The following is a 20,662-nucleotide window of genomic DNA, read 5'->3' as shown; positions in this document are numbered from 1 at the left end:
ATGATGCACAGCTTCATGGGAGGGGGCCTCTTTTGTGCCATTGTGGGGAACATCCTGTTGGTGGTGTCCACAGCCACAGACTACTGGATGCAGTACCGCCTGTCCACCAGCTTTGCCCACCAGGGCCTGTGGAGGTACTGCATGTCTGGCAAGTGTTACATGCAGACTGAGAGCATTGGTAAGTATGAAATATCACCCGAGGCACTGCAACTCTTTTGCATTAATAGTGAAGAAAATATAATGTAGTTTATATAATATATACAGATATGTTCTCTCTGGACCATAAATACTTGTAAATAAACCTTTGAATGAGCCGTTCATATATCTGCATACGGATAGGGTTTTCTTCATGTAGCCGGCCGCCAAGTGTCTTCCATAGCCAGGAACAGAGAGCCACCAAATCCCCCTCACTGCTCAGCGAGAGCTACTACTGAGCCTTTAACAGGACCAAGAGTCCACAGCCACGCTGCACTTGGGTGTAGTGATGCTTTGAGCTGAATGCTAATGTTGGGTCACAAACACAATGCTTACATGCTGATGCTGAGCAGATGACGTGTTTATAATGTTCCCCACGTTAGTGTAGGCATGCCACAATTTGCTATTTGAAAGCAGTATTTTAACATTTCAAAAGCACCTAAATTTGGGTACAGATGGAAACAACCATCCTCACTTTCCAGTATATCTTGCCAGTAAATCGTTGTACTTTTTAATATGAAATGGTCAACATAAAGCCAAAGATTTATTTGAATGCAAATACGTGAATATTTATAACATTTTCTATTCCTTTTTCCTCCTCCTCAGCCTACTGGAACGCCACTCGTGCTTTCATGATTCTCTCTGCCATGTCGTGCTTTGCTGGCATCATCGCAGGAATCCTCTCCTTCGCCCACTTCTCGGCCTTTGAGAGGTTCAATCGCTCTTTTGCTGCTGGGATCATGTTCTTTGTTTCAAGTGAGTCCTCCATACGGCACGTTCGGATGCACCATTCTGCTGTTGATGAAATGCAACCAAATAATGTCCTGTGCATTTTCTATTTTTACATTTTTTGCATTATTGTGATTTTAACGTTGTGTAAATATCAACCGAGTGTCAGTAGCTTTACAGCAGGTCCAGATGATCTTTACTCGCATGGATATTTGTTTACTCGCATGGATATTTGTTTTAATGTGTGTCACTATCTGCCTGTCACCCCAGCTCTCTTTGTTCTGCTTGCTATGGCCATTTACACCGGAGTGACTGTGAACTTCCTGGGCAAGCGCTTCGGGGACTGGCGCTTCTCCTGGTCCTACATACTAGGCTGGGTGGCACTGCTGATGACCTTCTTTGCAGGTTTGTTAATTAAAGGGAGCGGCAGAGTAACCAAAGATCCGTTATGAGTATGTGAATATTATACACAGTTAGCGCCGACCAAGAAAAGCAGTTAATAATCAAGATTCTCAAATAATCAAGTCAGTGCTGTCAAAGCAACAGTTTGTTTTGTAGAAATCCCCTCTGTGCTACCTGACCTATGTTTTGTTTTTGCAGGTATATTCTACATGTGTGCCTACAGGATGCACGAGTGCAGAAGAGTGGCTGGCCCACGTTAAAGTCAATAGGAGATCATGTTAAAAAAAAATCCATTCCCAGTCCAAAATTGAGAATTTATTGTAAAATAATAAAATTTGGAATTTAACAAATGCACCAAACATGTCATGTTTTTTCATGAAATTATGTATTATTGCATGATATGGAAAGCAACAAAGTTTCTCTGGCTGGATCCTCCTATTTTGTGGGCAAGTTAACAGCAGAATCTACATGTGGGACATTCTTGTTACTCGTGACCAGGAGTTAAAGCTGTGGTCGGTTATATCAGAACATTAAATAAATACAGAATCCCTTAGTGTTCATTTCTAAAGCCTTGCAGTAAGGCGTACATCACTTTATTGAAGATGATGTGCTACTTGCAGGTCGCTGTGTTGTGCCAGATTCACAATGAAGTTAGAAAAAACATGTACGGCAAACCCACCCAGTGAGCGTTTCTTGGTTGAAAAGACGTTGAGTAGACATCTATGGCCGACGTTGAAAAGACGCAAAATGATTTAAAATTGAAAGTTTTCTACGAATAGACGTTGAAAATACCTCTATGTCTAGACCACATTTCAACGTGATTTTTAATATCGGGAGTAAACGTACAAATGTGCACATTGTTTCTTTTTAAACCTATAAAATAATGCTAAAGCACAAAGTAGAGGACAAAATTTTACCCTATTAAAAATCACGTTGAATTGTGGTCTAAACATAGTTCAAACAAACTATTTTGTGGAAAAACGACATTGGCAAAGGTGAAAGGCTGCTTCAGGGGAAAGGTCGTGACACGCTGCAAAGTTTACCTATCAGCTTCAAAGGAAACCACATCCAGTAACTCCGCCCTCTTAGATGAAGATGACACACCCAGTGCACCTTTGTGTCCAGATCCCCCGTCAAAACAGCCAAGCAGGGAAACTGTCATAAATGTGATGCCACATGTGAATGTTGATCTGCCAACTGTTGATATGTAACCGGACCTTGACCCATTAACATCTTACTTTGGACATTGGCGCCATTTGGCTCAGTGCAGTGATTGTATGAAGCCATTTGTGGTTAATGGTGTCCCGTCTGTTTACATCTCCCCCCCCACACACTGCTCCTCCCTCTTTCCATAAATACCCTCATTTCAAATATTCATTGCAAATATATTGTGTATGGAAGGCAAAACTTTATACAATATCAGGAAAGCTGTAAGTTGTTTTATTGATTACCAAATATTATCCCGCAATGTACAGTTTAATTGTTACACAATCACAACGTGTTGTTTTAGGTAGTGATATATTTTCCAGTCAAAAGAGAGGGTACAACAACAAGTTTCTGATAATATACAGTGGGTACGGAAGAATTCACACCCCCCTTTACACTTTTCACTCTTTCATTGCAGCCATTTCCTAAAATAAAAAAAGTTCACTGTACACTGTATTATTATGATCAAAAACCTTCATGGTTTTGCAATAAAACAATATTATTTTACAGATTTGTCCTGTAGTTGGCAGCCAATCACAGGACTAACACAGACACAAAGTACCATTCACACTCACAGCCACCCACCAACAGGCAAATTAGGGTCACCTTAACTTATTTGGGGAGAACTGTGGCAGAGTTGATTAAAATGCTGACATTATACACACACACACACACACACACACACACACACACACACACACACACACACACACAAAAGGTGTTTCATCGTAATACTACAGGAAAAATCTATAAAATAAATGTGTTTCTCTGTGAAGTTGTTGTAGAAAATTCCCGTAAATTCATATATTGTATGACGTTTTTTGTTTGGCAGCCGCTGCTGCCAGTCATTTGACCGTTATTTTACATTTGAATGTAATTTAGGAAAACAGTAAAATATTCCGAAAAAAATGAGAAACATTTAATTTGTCATTATTAGCATAATACTTAAATTTACTGTTAATTTACAGATAATATCTTTATTTTTACAGAGTTTTGCACATATTTAAAACAGAAAAATTAATGTAAAAATGTTTTATTAATTCATGTAAAAATGTACTTTCCGTAAAAATATAAAAAACTTTTTTTTGACAGTGTACACTCTGGGTCATACTAATATCATCTTTTGTTGTCTGTGTCAGGTTACCTTTAATTCCGAAACAGAGAAATTGCAACAAATGTCAATCAAATTAGTCTTGCACACTGAGTTTTAATGTGCATGTATCTACCTTTTTACCACAACTCTTATCCCTTCTGCACCCCCCGATGCTCTACTCAGTTTCAAACAGGAAACCTGCTTAGGTCATTTAAAGCAGTCGGCCTGATCGCTGAGTCTTGAGAGAGGAACTCGCCTCCTGTGTCTAACGTCTGGCTCACTGGACACTTTCCAACACTTGTTGTGCAGGTTCAGAGGCCAGAAACAGGGGAAAGCTTTCAGAGATGTGTTAAATACAAAACTAAAGATTGATAGAAGGGTTCGTCCTGGAATTATATGTACATGACATGGTCCCATAGACTGCACTTGTGTAAAAAACAAAAAAACATATTAACAAATGCGCTCACTTTGTGCTCAAATAACTACAGCCAAATCAGTTTCAACAACAAAATAAATGTGAACAATAATACAATAAACAAAACATGCCACACTACGAAATAGAGGTGAAACAGTGGAGCCTCTTCTTCAATTTGCACAGGGCAACATATTAAAGTATAGTAAAATATGAAGTAAATACAGCATTTCATCGAGCCTCATTGTGAAAACGGTTCATCATTGACATTATAATCCTTGTTATTTTGCACTTTAACTTGATGTACTTATCTCTTTTCTTTGAATTTAACCTGAGCATATTCACTTTGCTCCTCTCTCTTTACCTTCCTGGGCTCCACGTTGTCATAGAGACCTTCCATCTCCAGCGCGTTGCTCACAAAGCCTCTGAGCATTCCTCCTGCCACACACATCTCCTCCTCCAGATACGATCCACAGGGTTGGGGACTCTCCTCCAAGGCCTTGGCCCTCTTCTTCTTGCTGCTGGTCCTCCAGTTCACAGTTGAGTAAACCACATCTTTGCCCTCCTCACTGGTCTTCTCTGGGCCTCCGCTGGCTCCTTCTGCTGTGTTTGGTAACTATAGAATTACAGAGAAAACATCAGTGCCAAACGTGCTCTGCTAATCCGGTTAGAAGTAGAACAGCGTACTCTGAGGGTACCTCCTGTCCCTCTCCAGGTAGAAGATGGCTCTCAGTCGCGGTGCTGGTGTCCCCATCATGGTGGGTCTTCTGAGCCCTGGAAAGTACAGTCCAACGTTTATCTCACAATCACATGTGTGTATGAGAGTCATCTATGTCAACAGTTCCGTTTTTTGCAGCAGAAGTTGCAATGATATAGTCTCAAAGGAGTGGTGTGGCGGGCGTGGTTCGGCTCGGCTGCAGAGGGGAGAGAGATGGGGAGAGGCTCACGGAACGGTGCCAGGTGGAGGCGTAATTGGCCTCAGCTGCAGTCAATGTTATGAATTTTTTGTCTGACGCACACCGTAATATTGGGAACAGATTGCCCGGGATATAACAAGCTGTGACAGGCTGCTGGGGTGCGTTCATGACCGAAAGGGTTATGTGGTATGTGTGCAGTGCTCAGCAGTGACGCGAGGTCGTCCGACACTGCGGACGGGGCGGGGGAAGAATTCCAGACTTTTTTGCGAAAAATGAAAGTAATTGGGATAACTGGCTTGATCCTCTGTTGTTTATAGTGAGGGAGGTTCCCCAGGTTTTTCTCCCTTTGAATTGTTCTATGGCAGGACACCGGGGTGGGTACTGGACCTAATTAATGAAAACTGGGGGTAAAGTCTGAGCCCCTGCAAAACCAACATCCAGTATGTCCTGGACGTGCAAACAAGGCTCCACTCACTGGGTAGGATGTCACGTGAGAATTTGCTACGGTACGCTGTACGACGTGTTCTCTCCCCTGCCAGGCCAGACCGACCCCAAAGTTCACTGAATCAAGACTTCTCCGGGTGTGACGGTAAGGTCCAGACCCTACAGGTTGTCCGAACAAGTTATTCGGGGGGAATTTGCTGCTATGTTCGAGATGGGGGTAATAGAACAGAGTTGGCAGAGTCCAACAGTGCCAGGTGTAGCCCCATCGTTCTTGTGGATAAGAAGGATGCGTCTGTACAGTTCTGTGTGGACTATCGCAGGGTGAATGTTGTGCCACAATTTGATGCCTACCCACTGCCCCGGGTCGACGAACTCCTGGACCGGCTGGGCACTGCACATTTCTTTACAACACTGGATTTGACTAAGGCCTACCAGTTGGGGGGCAGGCAGGTGCGCCCTCAGGTGGACAAGACTGCAGCTATCGCGGAACAAAAAAACAGGTGATGCGGTTTTTAGGGCTGGCGGCGTATTACAGCCGGTTGATCCCTGGCTTTGTGGACCTCACCAGCCCATTGACCACCGTGACCTGGAAAGCTGTGTCAGATCCGGTCCAGTGGTCGGAGTAGTGTCAGCTGGCGTTTGAGAATGTAAAACAGACTCTCTGTGGGGAACCACTCCTCCACACCCCTAACTTTTCTCTTCCCTTTACTCTACAGACCGACGCTGTCCCAGGTACAGCACGGTGGAGTGCTGTAGTGCCTGGCCATCCGGTGGGCGGTGGAATCTCTGCGCTACTACCTCCTGGGACGCTTATTCACCCCTTTGTTCGGACTACACCCCGCTTTAATGGCTCCACTGCATGAAAGTAACCAACGCCCGGATCACTCGGCGGTATCTGGCCTTACAGCCTTTCCACTTCAAGGATCAAATGTTAGTTACTGTTACAGTTACTGTTGTGTTACATTTTGTTGTCACCTTACCTGTTCACAAACAGCAGAGCACATACTAGCAGAAGTAGAGCGACAACCACGCTGATGAAAACTGCCAACGTCACTTTGTCTGAAATGCGAGGACAATAAAAGATCATCATTTGTTCTGGTGAACCATTAAAGAAATACGAAATCAAAAATGCATGTACACATTTTTTTATTTTTAAATGTAAATTCATTTTTTTATAAGTTATAAAAAGATTCTAGAATGTAGGACGTGTTTTAACATCTCAACAGTCACATCAGATGTTTCCAGACACCCCAACTACCCTCACAAATGTAAAATGTGTGAAAGTTGGCAAGCTAGCATTATTAAACACTTTTCTTTCTAGTGAGTCTCTTTGGGGATGTTGGTCCGTCCTCTTTATTTTAGATTTTCCTGCATCTCGTGTCCCTGAATTAACTTCACTTCCTGCCCTGGTGTTTCGTCCTGTGTCCAATCACCTGCACCTTCCCAGTGTATTTAAACCGTGTGTCACTTGTCTCTTGTCGGTTCACTGAGTTTTCTATGTCAATGTTGGACAGTTGTGTTGAGAGTCTGGTACGCAAATTTCTGATACTAAGAACTGCATTGTTCCCCATTAAGTCGTATAAGTCAACACATATCTATTCAACTCCTCCAACTCTGATGAAAAGGGAAGGAACAGGTGTTTAGGGAAGTCTACATAGGCCACTGATGGTGAAGTAAAGCAGAAAAGAGAAGTATGACCAGCATTAATATTTTTCTATAACACTGACGTCCTCACCTCCTAACCGAATCCATAAAGTGTTCCATGTAAGAGCCTAAACCAGTAAAGCATTTTTTTTAATTAAAAACAACTCCAATCCTGGAGCCCATGTGGACTGCATGTCATAGGAAAACATCTTCCCTGGTTACAATGCACCACAGAGTTAAGACCTGTACATAATATACCTAATAAGCTCCCAGTCAGTGCACATGATACACACCTGGACTCTTCCTGTTGACACAAAACTGCTGAGTAGCAGATCCCACAGAGTTCATGCTGCGGCAGAGCAGGGAGGAAAGACCCGCCTCCTGCTGTTTATTCAGCGTGATGATGCTCCACCTGGTTGTGCTGCTTATCAAAAGCTCGTCGGAGTGATTGACAGGTAACCCGTTCACATACCAGCGTACAGTGGGAGGAGGATTTCCCAGAGTGGCGCAAGAGCAGTTGAGCTGCTCTCCAGCTCTGATGCAGTCGGATGAGGGAAGGATCTGTGGTGCATCTGTACAATATATAGAATACAATTAGACTAAATAAGTAGATGAATAGTTTCTTTTAATTAAATAGGTCTTGGAAAACTTTGTGTGATCCTCACATTGAACATCTATGTGTGTGTTGTTGGATCGTCCAACTCCAACATCATTCTGAGCCTTGCAGAGCAAAGGACCGTCTTCTTTAGAGGCTTTAATGGTGAGAACATGTCCGGTACCAATAAAAGTCTCCTTTGCTCCATCATCTCTGTACCAGGTGTAGTTCTTCACTGTTGGGTTAGCAGTACTACTGCATGTCAGAGTCACATTACTGCCCTCAGGTACTGGACCAGAGGGACTCACTGACACTGTGGTGACTTTGGGGGAATCTGAAAATCCAGTAATGAAACACAATCAATTCATATAAAACAATATCTATTTAATCACTGTATCAGCGTCCAGAGGAAAAAAATACGATTCAAACGTGATCCTCACATTGAACATCTATGTGTGTGTTGTTGGATCGTCCAACTCCAACATCATTCTGAGCCTTGCAGAGAAAAGGACCGTCTTCTTTAGAGGCTTTAATGGTGAGAACATGTCCGGTCCCAATAAAAGTCTCCTTTGCTCCATCATCTCTGTACCAGGTGTAGTTCTTCACTGCTGGGTTAGCAGTACTACTGCATGTCAGAGTCACATTACTGCCCTCAGGTACTGGACCAGAGGGACTCACTGACACTGTGGTGACTTTGGGGGAATCTGAAAATCCAGTAATGAAACACAATCAATTATTATCTAAAAATATATATTCAGTGTTTTAGGGTCCAGAGGATCTACTATACGATTCAAACGTGATCCCAAAAAACAAAAACAAAAACTGTTCAAACAAGACGCTTTAATGGTGAGAAAATGTCTAGTTGCAATAAAAGGCATTAAGGTGTCACGCTCAGATCTATTAGTTCACTACACTTTAGTAGGTACTATTCATAATGATCATGTTTTTTTTAATCTTTTAAATCGAAAGAACTGTCCTAAAATTTGACCTTTAACCTGCAGCTTCAACCAAGAAGTATTTTCATCATGGTTTATCTTTCATAATCCACTCAATAATGGTTTACTAAAATCCAGACTAAATGTTCTCGAGGTGGAGGAGGCGTCTTTAAACAGCCTCGTCACGCTGTGGGTTTGTGTCCTGTTTTATTTTGTAGTTTCCTGCCTTGTGTCCCTGGGTCAGCTTCACTTCCTGCCATCCCCTGTGATGGTCTGCTGTGTCCCTGATGGTTTCCACCTGTGTCCAATCACCTGCACCTGCCCTGTGTATTTAAGCCATGTGTCTCTTGTCCTTGGTCCAGTCATTAGGTTGAATGTGTTCTGTTTGCTCCTTTCCTGATCCCCGGTTTGCCCACAGGCTTTTTGGTTTGTGGTAATAAAGTCATTCATATGTGTGAGTCTGTGTTTGGGTTCTGCTTCTTCTACGCTGTTGTGACAAGTCTGCTGTCCTCCCAACAGATGAAATCTTACACACATTCAACTTATAACAGTGAACATATTATTTCAGCTGTGACAATTTCAGAAAGCTAAGCTATGATATCATTTAAAATATAATCTCTATAAAAACTATAAATGAACTCACATGAAACATCAGCTGTTAAACTAACAGCTGACTCAGCGCTTCCATCCTGTTTGTGGTAGGAGGCCTTACAGGAGATCGTCTCTCCATGATGCTTGTGAGAGGCAGTGAAGGTCACGACAGAGGTCAGGACTTTGGTTCTGTCCTCATTCTCCTGCAGTGTCTCCACAATGTCCCCCAGGCCTTTGGTCCATGTCACATTTGGAGGATGAGACAGACATGGAGCTGGAGCAGAGCACCTCAAACTCACTGAGGCTCCCTCCTCCACCTTCAGAGCTGACGGAGTCAGAGTCGGTCTGGGAGGATCATCTGGTGAGAAGGTCCATTTGAACCGGTCACTAAAGCATCATTTCTACATTTTGTTCACTATTTGACAAAGTAAATGAATGCAAAACAAGTTAAAGGCATCTGTGTAAGATAAATGAATGAGTGAAATGTTAATAAACAGACTTTAATACCTTTGACTGAAAGAAGTGTTGTTTTTGCAGCAAAATTATATTTTAGAGTGTTGTTACATTCCAGCCTGAAGAAGTATGTATAGTTGCCAGCAGGTTGAATGTTATTCAGGGTTGTGGTGCAGTCTTTTTTTCTCAAGTTTCCTGTAAGTTCTCCATTATTTGAAGGTGTTTGTGGATCTTTGCTGTTAAACACAAGAGTCTTGTTGTTGGACCATTTTGCTCCACATGTGTCATCTAGTTTTGATTTAAATTCATCCTTTATCGCAAAGGAGCAGGGGATGGTCACACAGGATCCTGTAAGAACCTCTATATTCTGCGGCAAAAATGCCTGAAACTCTTTACTCTGAGCACCTGAAACACAAGAAACAAATTGTTAATAAGAACAGTTGAATAAAACTGTAAAGTCATAATAATTTTTTACTTCTTGGTTACCTCACTAAAATCTTACCAATATGTGTAATTCTTAGAATAACGACAACTCTAAAAATTCTATGTTCATTTTTTCAAGATTGGTTCAAAGAATATTTATTTAAAAGCCAGCAGAACATTTTAGTAGCTCACTGTGTCCTTGTATTGCTACAGCATTTATTACACATACTGTTGTACTGTGGTGTGAATTCTTAACTCACATTGTGTACTTGATGCTTTTTGATCACTTTTAATACTCAATGATCCAGATGTGAATGCAGAGCAGCTCACCTTGCAGCAGAGAACCAATGAGAAGAAGAGTCAGAGCTGCAGCCATCTTTGTGAGTCAGGAGAGGCAGAAACTCTGGAGGTTACACATGAAACAAGTGACATGTTTAGAGTATTTACAGGTTATTAAAGATATTTAAAATACGGTTTATTCATGAGGCTCTAATCAATGCAACAGATGCACAGGCTGTTGGAGAAATATTTAGCTGTAGTTATATTTATTAATGATATTATCAAAATAAAGGTTCAGAAAAGTGTTTCTAGGGTTCTGAACCACTGAAACTCATTACATTACTTTACTTGACATGTTATTTAGTTGTCACTTTTATCCAAAGTGACTTACAATAAGCATTTCAACTATGACGATAACTCAGTTGATTCTCCCAAAAGGTTCGATTAATTTAGGTGGGTCTGTATCTCAAGTGAACATTTAAGTTAACCATTACTAATAAAAACATAAATATTCAGTAGTTATATTATTTTAATAACTGTTTGTCATGCTTTGTCATATTCAGTTTGTCACCTAAACCACACCCTGCTTTTTTAACACGCCCTGGAAGGTGAAATGATGAAATGGTGAAACAGGAAGATAAATGCTAAAAGCCACACAGACAAAGACACAGTGTCCTTAATTTTGTCTTCAAATTTTTTTGATGATATTGTTTTAGGCAAATCTACTCAAGAATAACAATGTCCAAAACCACAATCAATAACGGCCTAAAAGTTTCACTCGATTACACAAGCGGAAACACTTGAAAAATGAGTGTACAACGATCTTTGATATTTCCATCTTTAGCTGACAAATACTCAAAATACGGATTGTATTTCCAACTCGAAAACGTGTCTCTCTCTCTCTCTCTCTCTCTCTCTCTCTCTCTCTCTCTCTCTCTCTCTCTCTCTCTCTCCTGTTGTTTGTGAGGCTGCGTGGTAGGTCCATGTAAATAATACATGTGAAAGGACCCTCATCCTGAAAACATGACTTCATCACAGCAACCTCCCCCTCGCCCCACTCGACTAGATAAAGTGAGGGTTCAATAACCAGTTGAGGCGGCCGGTGTTCTCGGCTGTTGCTGAATGTAACTCATAAAGTAACTTGTAATCTAACTTAGTTACTTTTAAAATCAAGTAATCTGTACAGTAACTAGGTTACTTTTAAAGGAGTAGTCAGAAGTCTGATTACTTTTTCAATGTAACTCTGATGACTTACATTTGTTTTGGTCCTTTGAGCAGATCGATGGAAGATGTGCAGAGAAATGAAGTTCCTTAAAAGTTGTGCTGCTTTTTAAAACAACGACATGACGTGTAACTGAGGAAGTCACTAAAGCCTCATGGGTTGGACTTATTACTTAAATTAACTTATTTAAAAAAACTATATTCACACAGTCCCACGTGTGTCTTGGTCGAAGCCATATTTTTAACCTCACACATCTATAGTTTAAATATTCGTCATTTGTCCTCAATGAAACTAAATGTTTGCATTTTCAACTTGGAAGAGTTATTTTTTGCAAACAGCAAAGACAGCAAAAACCTCTTTTTACCCTTTATTGAAAAGCAATATGCAAAGTTGTCACGTATGATGGACAGTCATAAATCATTTCATAATGTGGAACAGTCCAACTCAACAGCTCTACGTATTAACTTCAGAAGGTGAGAGAAGAGTTCACTCAGTTCATTCATCTGCTGTGTGGATGACATACATGGTTCCTACGTACTGTACCTTTAAGAGACCGAATACACCTCTGAATACAACGCAGCACCATCCAAAAGCAGCCAAACCACCAAGAACTACAAAAAAAACAGAAACACTCTAAAGTGACCACAAAGTAAACTTTAAAGAAATAACCATAAACTAACACCAGGGGGCAGCGTGTTCATTTGTTGTGGTTTTATTTGTACAATGCTGCCTGTGTCCTGTGTTCCTCTCTCTCTGGTGGCAATGAGCCCTTAAAGGAGTCTCAGGGGCTTGAGTTCCTAAACTGTTGTCTCAGTTTAATAACTGCATGGATTCCTTCAGTGAAATTCATCCCAGTAACTGACCTTTAGGAGTAGTATTTAACAGGCAAAAAATATAAAGAAAAGGTTAAATGGAATCACACAACTCTGTCAAGTGTGATAAGAACCAACGGACACAATCACAGACATTCAATATCTGTTATTAGACTACCTAAAAAATATACATCATATAACGAACTAAATAATATCTAAGATTTATTAATTACAATTACAATCTTTAATCCCCATTTAGACAAGAGTTACACATTTTTCTTATTAAATACTTTAACTGAATGCATTTTAAACTGGCAAAGAGGTCTGTATGAAAAAGATAATAATAAACTTGTTATGTTATGCTGCTTGAAAAAAAATCCTTAGAAACCCAACATTCCCCACATCACTTAGACAATTGAGAAATTGAGTCTATTGGTGTTACTGAAAATAAATGTCTCAAATGCAGGACATCTTATGGAGAGACGTACAAAATTGCAAAGGACTGCCGGGAAAAGCATGGAAACTGAATAAGTGTGATAAGACGTTACATTTTATTATGTCAAGGGATCATTTTAGAGGTGCAGTCGATAACTGAAATGATAATAATGGGCTGGGACAAGTTAGCTGTTAGTGTAACAGAATCAGAAATACACTTTTAATGTATTATATCTTATCTTATTATTATTCAATGATCCTGATGAGTGTGTGTGGATTTTATTTTGATGAGTTAAATCTGTTTCCTGCCGAAATTGCGTTTTTTCTTCACAGGACTTTTATACTGTTGAATAAAGCTGATGTGCAAAGAGAGATCAGAAGGCAATGTCTGTGTTTTAGTGCTGGAAAGATCATTACCTGAGTCAACGTCTTCCATGCCCTAAACACATCTGTTACATTAGCAAGCTATTGTTAGCAAGCTCCTGTAGTTAGTTAAGGCACTTGCAAACTGCAAAGCTTTCGGATGTATAAACATTCCACTAAAACAAAGCGTTGCCGCAACTTACACAAATACAGTTTTTCTAAAATTAACTTAACTAAAAATGTTTCAGGATCCAGTTTGCTCTTTTTCATTGTTGTAAAACATTGTTATGGGTTCTGTAATTTAAAATAACAATGGGTTGTTGGAGGAAGGTCTCGAATTTGCAAAATAACTTATTTTACATTCATCATAAACACGTAAGGGACAAAACACTGACGATACAACGTGATCTTATTCATAATCCTTAACAAAAATACTGGAATTTTTAGCAAAAATGTTGTTGCATAATATTTGTCCCTCTACAAATGAACCTGAGCATATTCGGTGTTGACTTTCTTCGTGTCAAGTTTCCCAATCCCGATTTTGTCATATAAACCCGTCAATTCCCACGCGTTGACCACGTAATCTGTGGCCGTGCCTCCCTCCCTGCACCGCTCCTCCTCCAGGTAGGAGCAGGAAGACGGATTCTGGCCCCCAGAGCGCTCGCCCTTCTCCATCTAAATCTTACACTTGTTGGGTTCTATTTTCAGACCAGAGGGTTCATGGAAACATCTTGTAACATCAAACATTTTAGATCGTATATTTCAAAACCATCTCATGTTGTAATCTTTGGATATCAACACATATAGTTCCTCGTACTTTCCAGAATCATGATTTCCAGATACTAGTCATCTAGCACCTGCTGACAGTCCCGCACATCTGGACCAAAACAGCAGAGTGGAACTAATAAGTCAGTACCTTTGATTCAAAGTTTATTGGAAATAAGCGAACAAGTGCACTAGTCTGTGTGAAGTGTCGCCCCATGGACTGTAATGATCAATTAAAATTGAGAGAAAAAAACAAATGAATAAACCAATGTTCTCAAATCCATTTATGTTCATTGAGATTCAGAGATTTACTGCTTGAATCTGAGCAAATTCTTTACCCAGGTCATCAGGCCTTGTTTGATGCTTTGATGCTCTGTCACTGAGTTGTCTCGTTTCTCCTCCTCCTCCTTCCTCCTCCTCTCTCTCTCCTTTTCTCTCTCTCTCTGCTGCTCCAGTCTGTGTTGGCCGGCTCCTTTCTCAGCGCGGCTGATCTCTCGCCACAAACTGAAGTGGACCATCTGCATGTGGAGCATCGGCACGATGAGGTTGTAATTGTCCACCGTCTTGTTAAGTTTCGCCAGCTCCTCCTTTACAGAAGCACAGAGCTGCTCCCACTGGCTTTGCTGTTTGGGGGTCATGGGGTCGCCGAGCCTGGCCCTCCCCTCCAGTAACCTGTTTCGGATGTCAGCGGCGGCCTCTCGGATGTCGCGCTGCGTGACGACCCAGGGCGGCTGGTAGCCGTTGTCTATGAGGATGCGGTTGAGATTGTGGGTCATGGGATCAGCGTACGGGTTGTACTCATACTTGTTGAGGGGCTTTCCAGCTCCACCCAGGTTCCTGAAGTCTCCTCGGGCCATGGACTCCTGGATGAGGTCTTCCACCAGACGTTCCACGGCCTGCGTGATCTTGATCTTTCGGCTGCGCTGGCGGATGTCCCGCTCCACCAGCGCCCCCTCTGTGGCGGCCGCCCTCTCGTGCTCCCTCTGCCGGTAGTTCAAAACCTGCTCGGCCGCCCGGTCGACCCGTATCTGCCGGTACTGCCGCTCGCGCTGGCTGGGCGTCCCCGAACCCACACCCTCGTAATTGAGGTAGTGTCTGTGTGGAAATGCTGCACCTCTGCGCTTGGCCTCATCTTCCTCTTCCGTCCCACCATCGGGTTGCATAATCTTGCTTTGATGAGCCAGCACAGCGCGGTAGGCCTCCTCAACCTCCGCAAACAGCCCTGCATCCGCAGTCGGAGCCCCCGAGTCCGGGTGATGGATTTTGGCGAGGCGCAGGTAGGCCTCTTTCACCTGCACAGGACTGCTGACGTCCTTGTCGGACAGCTGCAGAAGCCTGTAGCTCTGTTGCAGGCTGCGGCTGATCTGGTGCATGGAGCTGAGCGCTCTGAACAACAGGGACTCTCGAGACGAGACCAGCAGAAAGCGGCCGTGGTGGAAGTCGCTGCGAGAAACCAGGAGGTGGAAAGTGCAACTCATGTTGGCACCCTGCTGTGGATTAAAGAAAGATACATTAAAAAGAGAAAAGCAGTCATATAAATCACAGCCACAAAAGGGCTACCAATATGTCATAAATAAAATATGTTACAGAAATAACAAAGCCAATCTTTTGTCAGTTAGAAACGATGTATCTGATTAAACAGTTGGCGGATGTTTTTCCAACTGAGTTCGGATTCACATTTAGTATCTTTTTAATTTTGGTAATGGTTTGATTATGTTTCATATTCGGTCTGCAAACCATCTGGGAGGGAATAAAAAACAATGTATCAACTGAAATATTGAGGGTGCTTCAGTGTTTTTCATTTTTCATCCTCATTACTTGTTAACTGTGTGTGTAAATACAATTGCAAAAGAAAACATGTTCTCCTTCAAATAATATTAATATGACAATAGACACAAATTGCTGTAAGTGACTAAATAAGGATATGTTTCATGTAAAATGGCCATTGTGTGAACAAATGAAACTGTATTACATGTATATACCAAGAGTAATTTAGAGAAAAACGAATAAGTATTCTTCAATTATGCAAACTTGTAAACTCTAAACAGGTTTTGCTGCATGAAGGGAAGTGTCAACAGTACTCAAATATAAGTAGCTTTTTAAAGTAAATGTGATATCAGCTGTATTTTTACGTTTTCCAAATTACACAATTATTCCTGCACATGCACATTTTGAGATATATTTTTTAATAACCAACGTTACATGACCGACCTGAGTGCACTGATGATTCACTGATAAATAAGACCGACCGCAGGTCAGCTAATGTGACGTCAATACAAAACGAGACGTTTAACGCGCAAAGAACACTGCACATTAATGAATTAACCTCACACGAACTACAATGTAAAACCCAAAATAACATTAGCAGGAGGTGACCTACGTACGACTTGTTGTTGTTGTTACATACGGGACCTTCTTCTTCTGCTACTCGTGGGTTTCAAAGCATAGATGACCCTCTACCGCTCCCTGTCGCCAGGTTGACGTCACCGACAAGCGACAGCCAGGTAGAACCGGTGTAAACGGAGGACGGAACTACGGGAAACGCCGGTTCCCGGAGGGAAAAACCTCAAAAGAGGAGTAAGCTTCAAGGAATGTCTTGAGTGATTAACTGCCACCAGATTAAGAATGAACTGCAGCTACAAGTTGTTTTAAAAAGGTTTGTAAAAATATATATATTTTTTTACTTTCACTTTTATAATTGTATAATGTTAACGTGAATGTGTGAATACAGTGAACTAACTCGACTTATGACAGTTCTATCATTCTAATGAAAATATTACTAACCCAAGTATCAAACATTGCTTTAACAAGCCTTTTTGACATGACTGAGAATATACAGTATACTTAAAGTACACAGACAGTCTGGGGTCAACTCAGCACACACTTCAATTTCAGTGAACCTATACGCTGACATTTATGGTAAACTCATTCAAAATTATGATCTAGTGAAATAGCCTGTAGTAGCTACTTGTAACACTATATTATTATTTCTACCATTTGTTTAACATTTAAATGTACATGTAACGACAAAGTTATGATCAAAGTCTAAGAACAAAAGTGTTGGTATTTAAAGTATTGCTTTCCCTTTTTTTTACAGCCACCCAGTTGCAGGAACGGATGTGAATACGATGGCAGAAGGTAGGTGAAAAGATATCATGTACACAGACATCTTACTCTTACTCACCCAGTTCAGGTTGTTTACAACATAAAAGCAGCACAGCAACGTGAAACAAATTGAACAAATGTGAAAACAAACCATATTCAGTGTATAAAAGACATAACAGAAAATTACTGGCAGTACTTTTATCTTCAATGATGTAACAGTTCAAGGGTTGCCGGCACTCCTCTGCACGTCTGGCCTAACAACACACTGGAACGATAAAGTACAGCCTCTCGTACCTTATTGCTTCAATAAAAGACATGAGTAAACATTCAAGTTCGCACATGTTTTTGAATCCAAGCAAAATATCTAAATGTATTTCAAAAAAATGTCCCTGTAAAATAAGATGTGAGAGCTCTACAGAATGACATTTGGAGGAAACATCTCATAACTGTAAAAAGGTTTTGACGAGTCTGATGGCGCATCAGTTGATCAATGTCTCACTTTCTTTCTCATCAGAGAGACGATGGTATAGAGTGTTCCAGAGAGTGAGTAGTGTCACACAAGACATCTTTTACACAACACTGATTTCTTTTAATTTTTACAGGTTGAAAATGATCCTCATGTTAACAGCTTTTAACCAGAAACATCTCATCGGCTGTATAATTGATGAGATCCAGTGATCAGGTGACTCGGTCCTGCTTTTCGTGTCAAAGTGTATCAAATGGTGTTGTGATGATGCTGCAGAAATGAGCACATACACTGATCTCAAACTCAGATTTCACAAAACGTACCTGTAGCCGAAACTAGTGCTACTCACGGGTCCTCTTCAACACACGACACGTCTACAGACCTTCAGGTTGACAACAACGTACTTTATTTTAAAGAAAACTTCACATTAAACGATGCTCAGTGCACACAGGTCAGTGTGCATCAATGAGCGCATCTGCTTTCTGTCTCTCTCCTGGCTGAGAGGACGAGAGCTGATGAGCAACAGGTTACAGCTGTGATAATTACCCCTGGCACTGTTTTCCTAAACAACAGCTGGATTGCTTGCTGTGTTGCTCCCCGGATCACTCCCCAGATCGCTCCCCGGATCAATCGCCGGATCAATCGCCGGATCAATCGCCGGATTGCTCGTTGGATCGCTCGTTGGATCGCTCGCTGCGTTGGCCCCCTCGCCGGCAGCATTGGAACGTCCGGGCACAGCGCATCAGCATCAAAGAGCCTCATGTGGTACATAAAAGTTTTTTTCTTTAATCACTTGCTTAATGTCTAATTACTACAAGGGAGAAATTACATTGCACTTCCATTACTTTTAACCCATCAGGGAGCTTCAGTTTTCAGGAGATTCAGGAGAATCGTTCAGGACTCCCTGAATGAAGTGTGTGTGTGTGTGTGTAGGAGTGTGTGTGTGTGTGTGCTGTTGTGTGTGTGCCCTGGAAGACGGTTAGCTAGTGTTTTGTGGCCTTTAGCAAACATTTGCATAGTTACACGATCAGCTAAAAGAATACGGTATTCATTATTCTTACGAAAAATTTTAATAGATTTAATTTATTTTCCTTAATTTTTGTTTTTTTGTTTAGATTATTTCTTTTTTGTGTTTTATTAATCTTTTTAAAAACACTTTGTGGGTAACACTACATATATGAGGAGGCAGGTATTGAACCAGAATGTACCAGCACTCGATACGCACAACTTTCTTTGTTTTTTTGGACAAATAATTCATTAACCTTTGAGTGGCCCTTGGATTTAACTAGATTTAGATGTTTGAACAAATGGCCACTATAAATAGTATTGTTTAACTAATTAACACGTTTACACCACAGCACTCCTGGCAAAGAATATCAAATCTAACCAATGATACATTAAGGACAAAATTACTTTCAGAGGATGTAATGTAAAGGGTCTAAAATCTTTCCCTTTTTGTTGTAAATATTGTTTCACTACATAAATGAAAAAAACAATTCTGTAAAATCAGACTTTTTTCCAAGCCTCAACTGCTTAAAAAATTGTATTTTTTGGGTAATTTGTGGGAACAATTTTGATATTAGCAATTTCTGTTGAGGCATCAATGTCCTTTTGTTTTTTTAAAACCTGTTTTAAAGCTTTGAAATTTAATACATCAAAATAACAAATGAAACATTTATGTTCAATGGCTTTTAGAAAGCTTGAACCAAGAGGAAGGTGGAAGCCTGATGGTAATTTTTTACATTCATTGTTTGATTCATGTGGAGACACATCACTGTGTGTTTGCCATAATCGTTGTCCTCTGTAGCAGGAATCCAGTGAATGGACCAAACTTGACCCTGAGGTGAACAGTCAGGATGCAGACGATGCTCCAACTTACAGGTAAAACATTGGAGCAATAGGGAAACAAATGAGCTTATTCCCTGGGTTCTCAAATCTTTCTCTGTGCCGTTACTGCTCATAACAACACAATATGACATTTAAAAGCACACGTAAACTTCTATACTTTGTTGCAGAATACAGTAATTTTGTGCATGTATTCTTTTCATGTTTAGCTTGCAGTCTGAAGCAGGAAACTATGAATGCAGCATCTCTGGCTTGCGCTGGATGTGTAATGGAAAGGTCCGCTTTAAGTACCAGTTTTGTCCGTGGGAGGAACCCATGGAGAGGATGGAAAGTCTGCAATACATGCCTGCAGGTCCCCTGATGGACATCACAGTGGTTACTGGGAAGTTAGATGAAGTGTTCCTGCCTCACTGGATCTGCATCGGTAAGTGGACATGAAGACAATTTGTACATAAAACCTTCAGACAGCATGTGTACAATCAGATAAAGTCTTTTTCTCTTTGCTTTTGTTTTGTACAGACGACAATCCTGAGATTTTGGACAAGTTTGCAGTCCTGCACATAGACGACTGTGGAGATGATGTGGAAAAAGTGTCCCAGGTCACAGCGTCCCACGTCAAGCTGCCTGAGCCTGTTTTCTCCCCTCGAGCGGTCCTGCTGAGAATCGGCATTCCAGTGAGAATAAACTGTAACGTGTTAATATACAAGACCAACACGGCCTTCCTCACGCTCCATGTGTACCTGATCCCACGTGATCCGGGTCTGCTGCAGGTTATTTAATATTTTACTGGCATTACTGACAATAATGCAATTTTTCAATGGCATCACATACACCCTGATGAATACACAATGTGTTTTCTCCTACAGAAATTTAACAGGATTATGTCTTTCAATGGATACGAAGTCCTCCAAAAGCCACACCCAGAGAAGTCCCTGAAAATTAAGGAACGTTACATCTTAACTGCGGACATGGAAAGAGCAGAAATTTGTCCTGAGGTATGTTCGCAGCTGCTTTTCAATTTTCTAAAATAATTGGTATAGTGAGAGTACATATTTTAAAAGAAACATGTGCTGAAGTCTCATTTTCCTAAAAAAATTGTGGTAGCTCTCAAGGCCTATCTGTTAACTGTGTGACGTACAGACTGGTTTCCTTTCTCCAGCTGGTGGAGTGATGAAGCATCAAGACCTGTCCGACCTCAAGGGATCCTCCACCCTTGAGTTCTGTTATTTATACAGAATATATTTCCTTCATAACTTGTGTTACTGTCTTTTTAGTGGAAGTTAAAATACCCCCACAATCTTATTTATCTGTAGTTGTGGTTATTCTTGTTT

General features: G+C 41.0%; 4 protein-coding genes across 7 annotated transcripts in view; 2 read left to right on the top strand and 2 right to left on the bottom strand.

Moving 5' to 3' along the window:
• lim2.5 (lens intrinsic membrane protein 2.5) lies at positions 1–1,586 on the top strand. Its single transcript, XM_037452803.2, has 4 exons — positions 1–178; positions 802–951; positions 1,195–1,329; positions 1,525–1,586. The coding sequence occupies exons 1-4, from the start codon at positions 1–3 to the stop codon at positions 1,584–1,586; spliced, it is 525 nt and encodes a 174-aa protein (XP_037308700.1).
• Positions 1,587–2,762: 1,176 nt separating this feature from the next.
• On the bottom strand, positions 2,763–10,415 carry LOC119197335 (B-cell receptor CD22-like). Its single transcript, XM_062565540.1, has 9 exons — positions 10,370–10,415; positions 9,671–10,021; positions 9,216–9,521; positions 8,078–8,341; positions 7,708–7,971; positions 7,336–7,614; positions 6,379–6,457; positions 4,736–4,811; positions 2,763–4,653 (listed from the first exon to the last, which is right to left on the bottom strand). The coding sequence occupies exons 1-9, from the start codon at positions 10,413–10,415 to the stop codon at positions 4,345–4,347; spliced, it is 1,974 nt and encodes a 657-aa protein (XP_062421524.1). The 3' UTR covers positions 2,763–4,344.
• A 1,494-nt stretch (positions 10,416–11,909) lies between these two features.
• Positions 11,910–16,381, bottom strand: dnajc28 (DnaJ (Hsp40) homolog, subfamily C, member 28). Of its 4 annotated transcripts, none has more exons than XM_037452785.2 (2): positions 16,296–16,381; positions 11,910–15,405 (listed from the first exon to the last, which is right to left on the bottom strand). In XM_037452785.2, exon 2 carries the CDS (start codon positions 15,391–15,393, stop codon positions 14,224–14,226), a length of 1,170 nt encoding a protein of 389 aa, XP_037308682.2. In that variant the 5' UTR covers positions 15,394–15,405; positions 16,296–16,381; the 3' UTR covers positions 11,910–14,223. The 4 variants fall into 4 exon arrangements, with proteins under 4 accessions (XP_037308682.2, XP_037308684.2, XP_037308681.2 ...); XM_037452787.2 differs by having other exon boundaries at positions 16,300–16,373; XM_037452784.2 differs by having other exon boundaries at positions 11,910–15,402; positions 16,127–16,334.
• A 50-nt stretch (positions 16,382–16,431) lies between these two features.
• LOC119197336 (NACHT, LRR and PYD domains-containing protein 1 homolog) overlaps positions 16,432–20,662 on the top strand; it is a 214,248-nt gene continuing 210,017 nt past the window's right edge. The window contains exons 1-8 of the mRNA XM_037453547.2: positions 16,432–16,571; positions 17,013–17,053; positions 17,535–17,563; positions 18,060–18,251; positions 19,294–19,367; positions 19,541–19,755; positions 19,851–20,101; positions 20,198–20,326. Coding sequence (XP_037309444.2) covers positions 17,044–17,053; positions 17,535–17,563; positions 18,060–18,251; positions 19,294–19,367; positions 19,541–19,755; positions 19,851–20,101; positions 20,198–20,326 — 900 coding nt within the window. The 5' untranslated portion in view covers positions 16,432–16,571; positions 17,013–17,043. The remainder of the gene's footprint in view (positions 16,572–17,012; positions 17,054–17,534; positions 17,564–18,059; positions 18,252–19,293; positions 19,368–19,540; positions 19,756–19,850; positions 20,102–20,197; positions 20,327–20,662) is intronic.

This window comes from Pungitius pungitius, chromosome 11, assembly GCF_949316345.1.
Source record: "Pungitius pungitius chromosome 11, fPunPun2.1, whole genome shotgun sequence".
Taxonomy (NCBI): Eukaryota; Metazoa; Chordata; class Actinopteri; order Perciformes; family Gasterosteidae; genus Pungitius; species Pungitius pungitius.
This window is presented reverse-complemented; position numbering and strand designations above follow the sequence as displayed.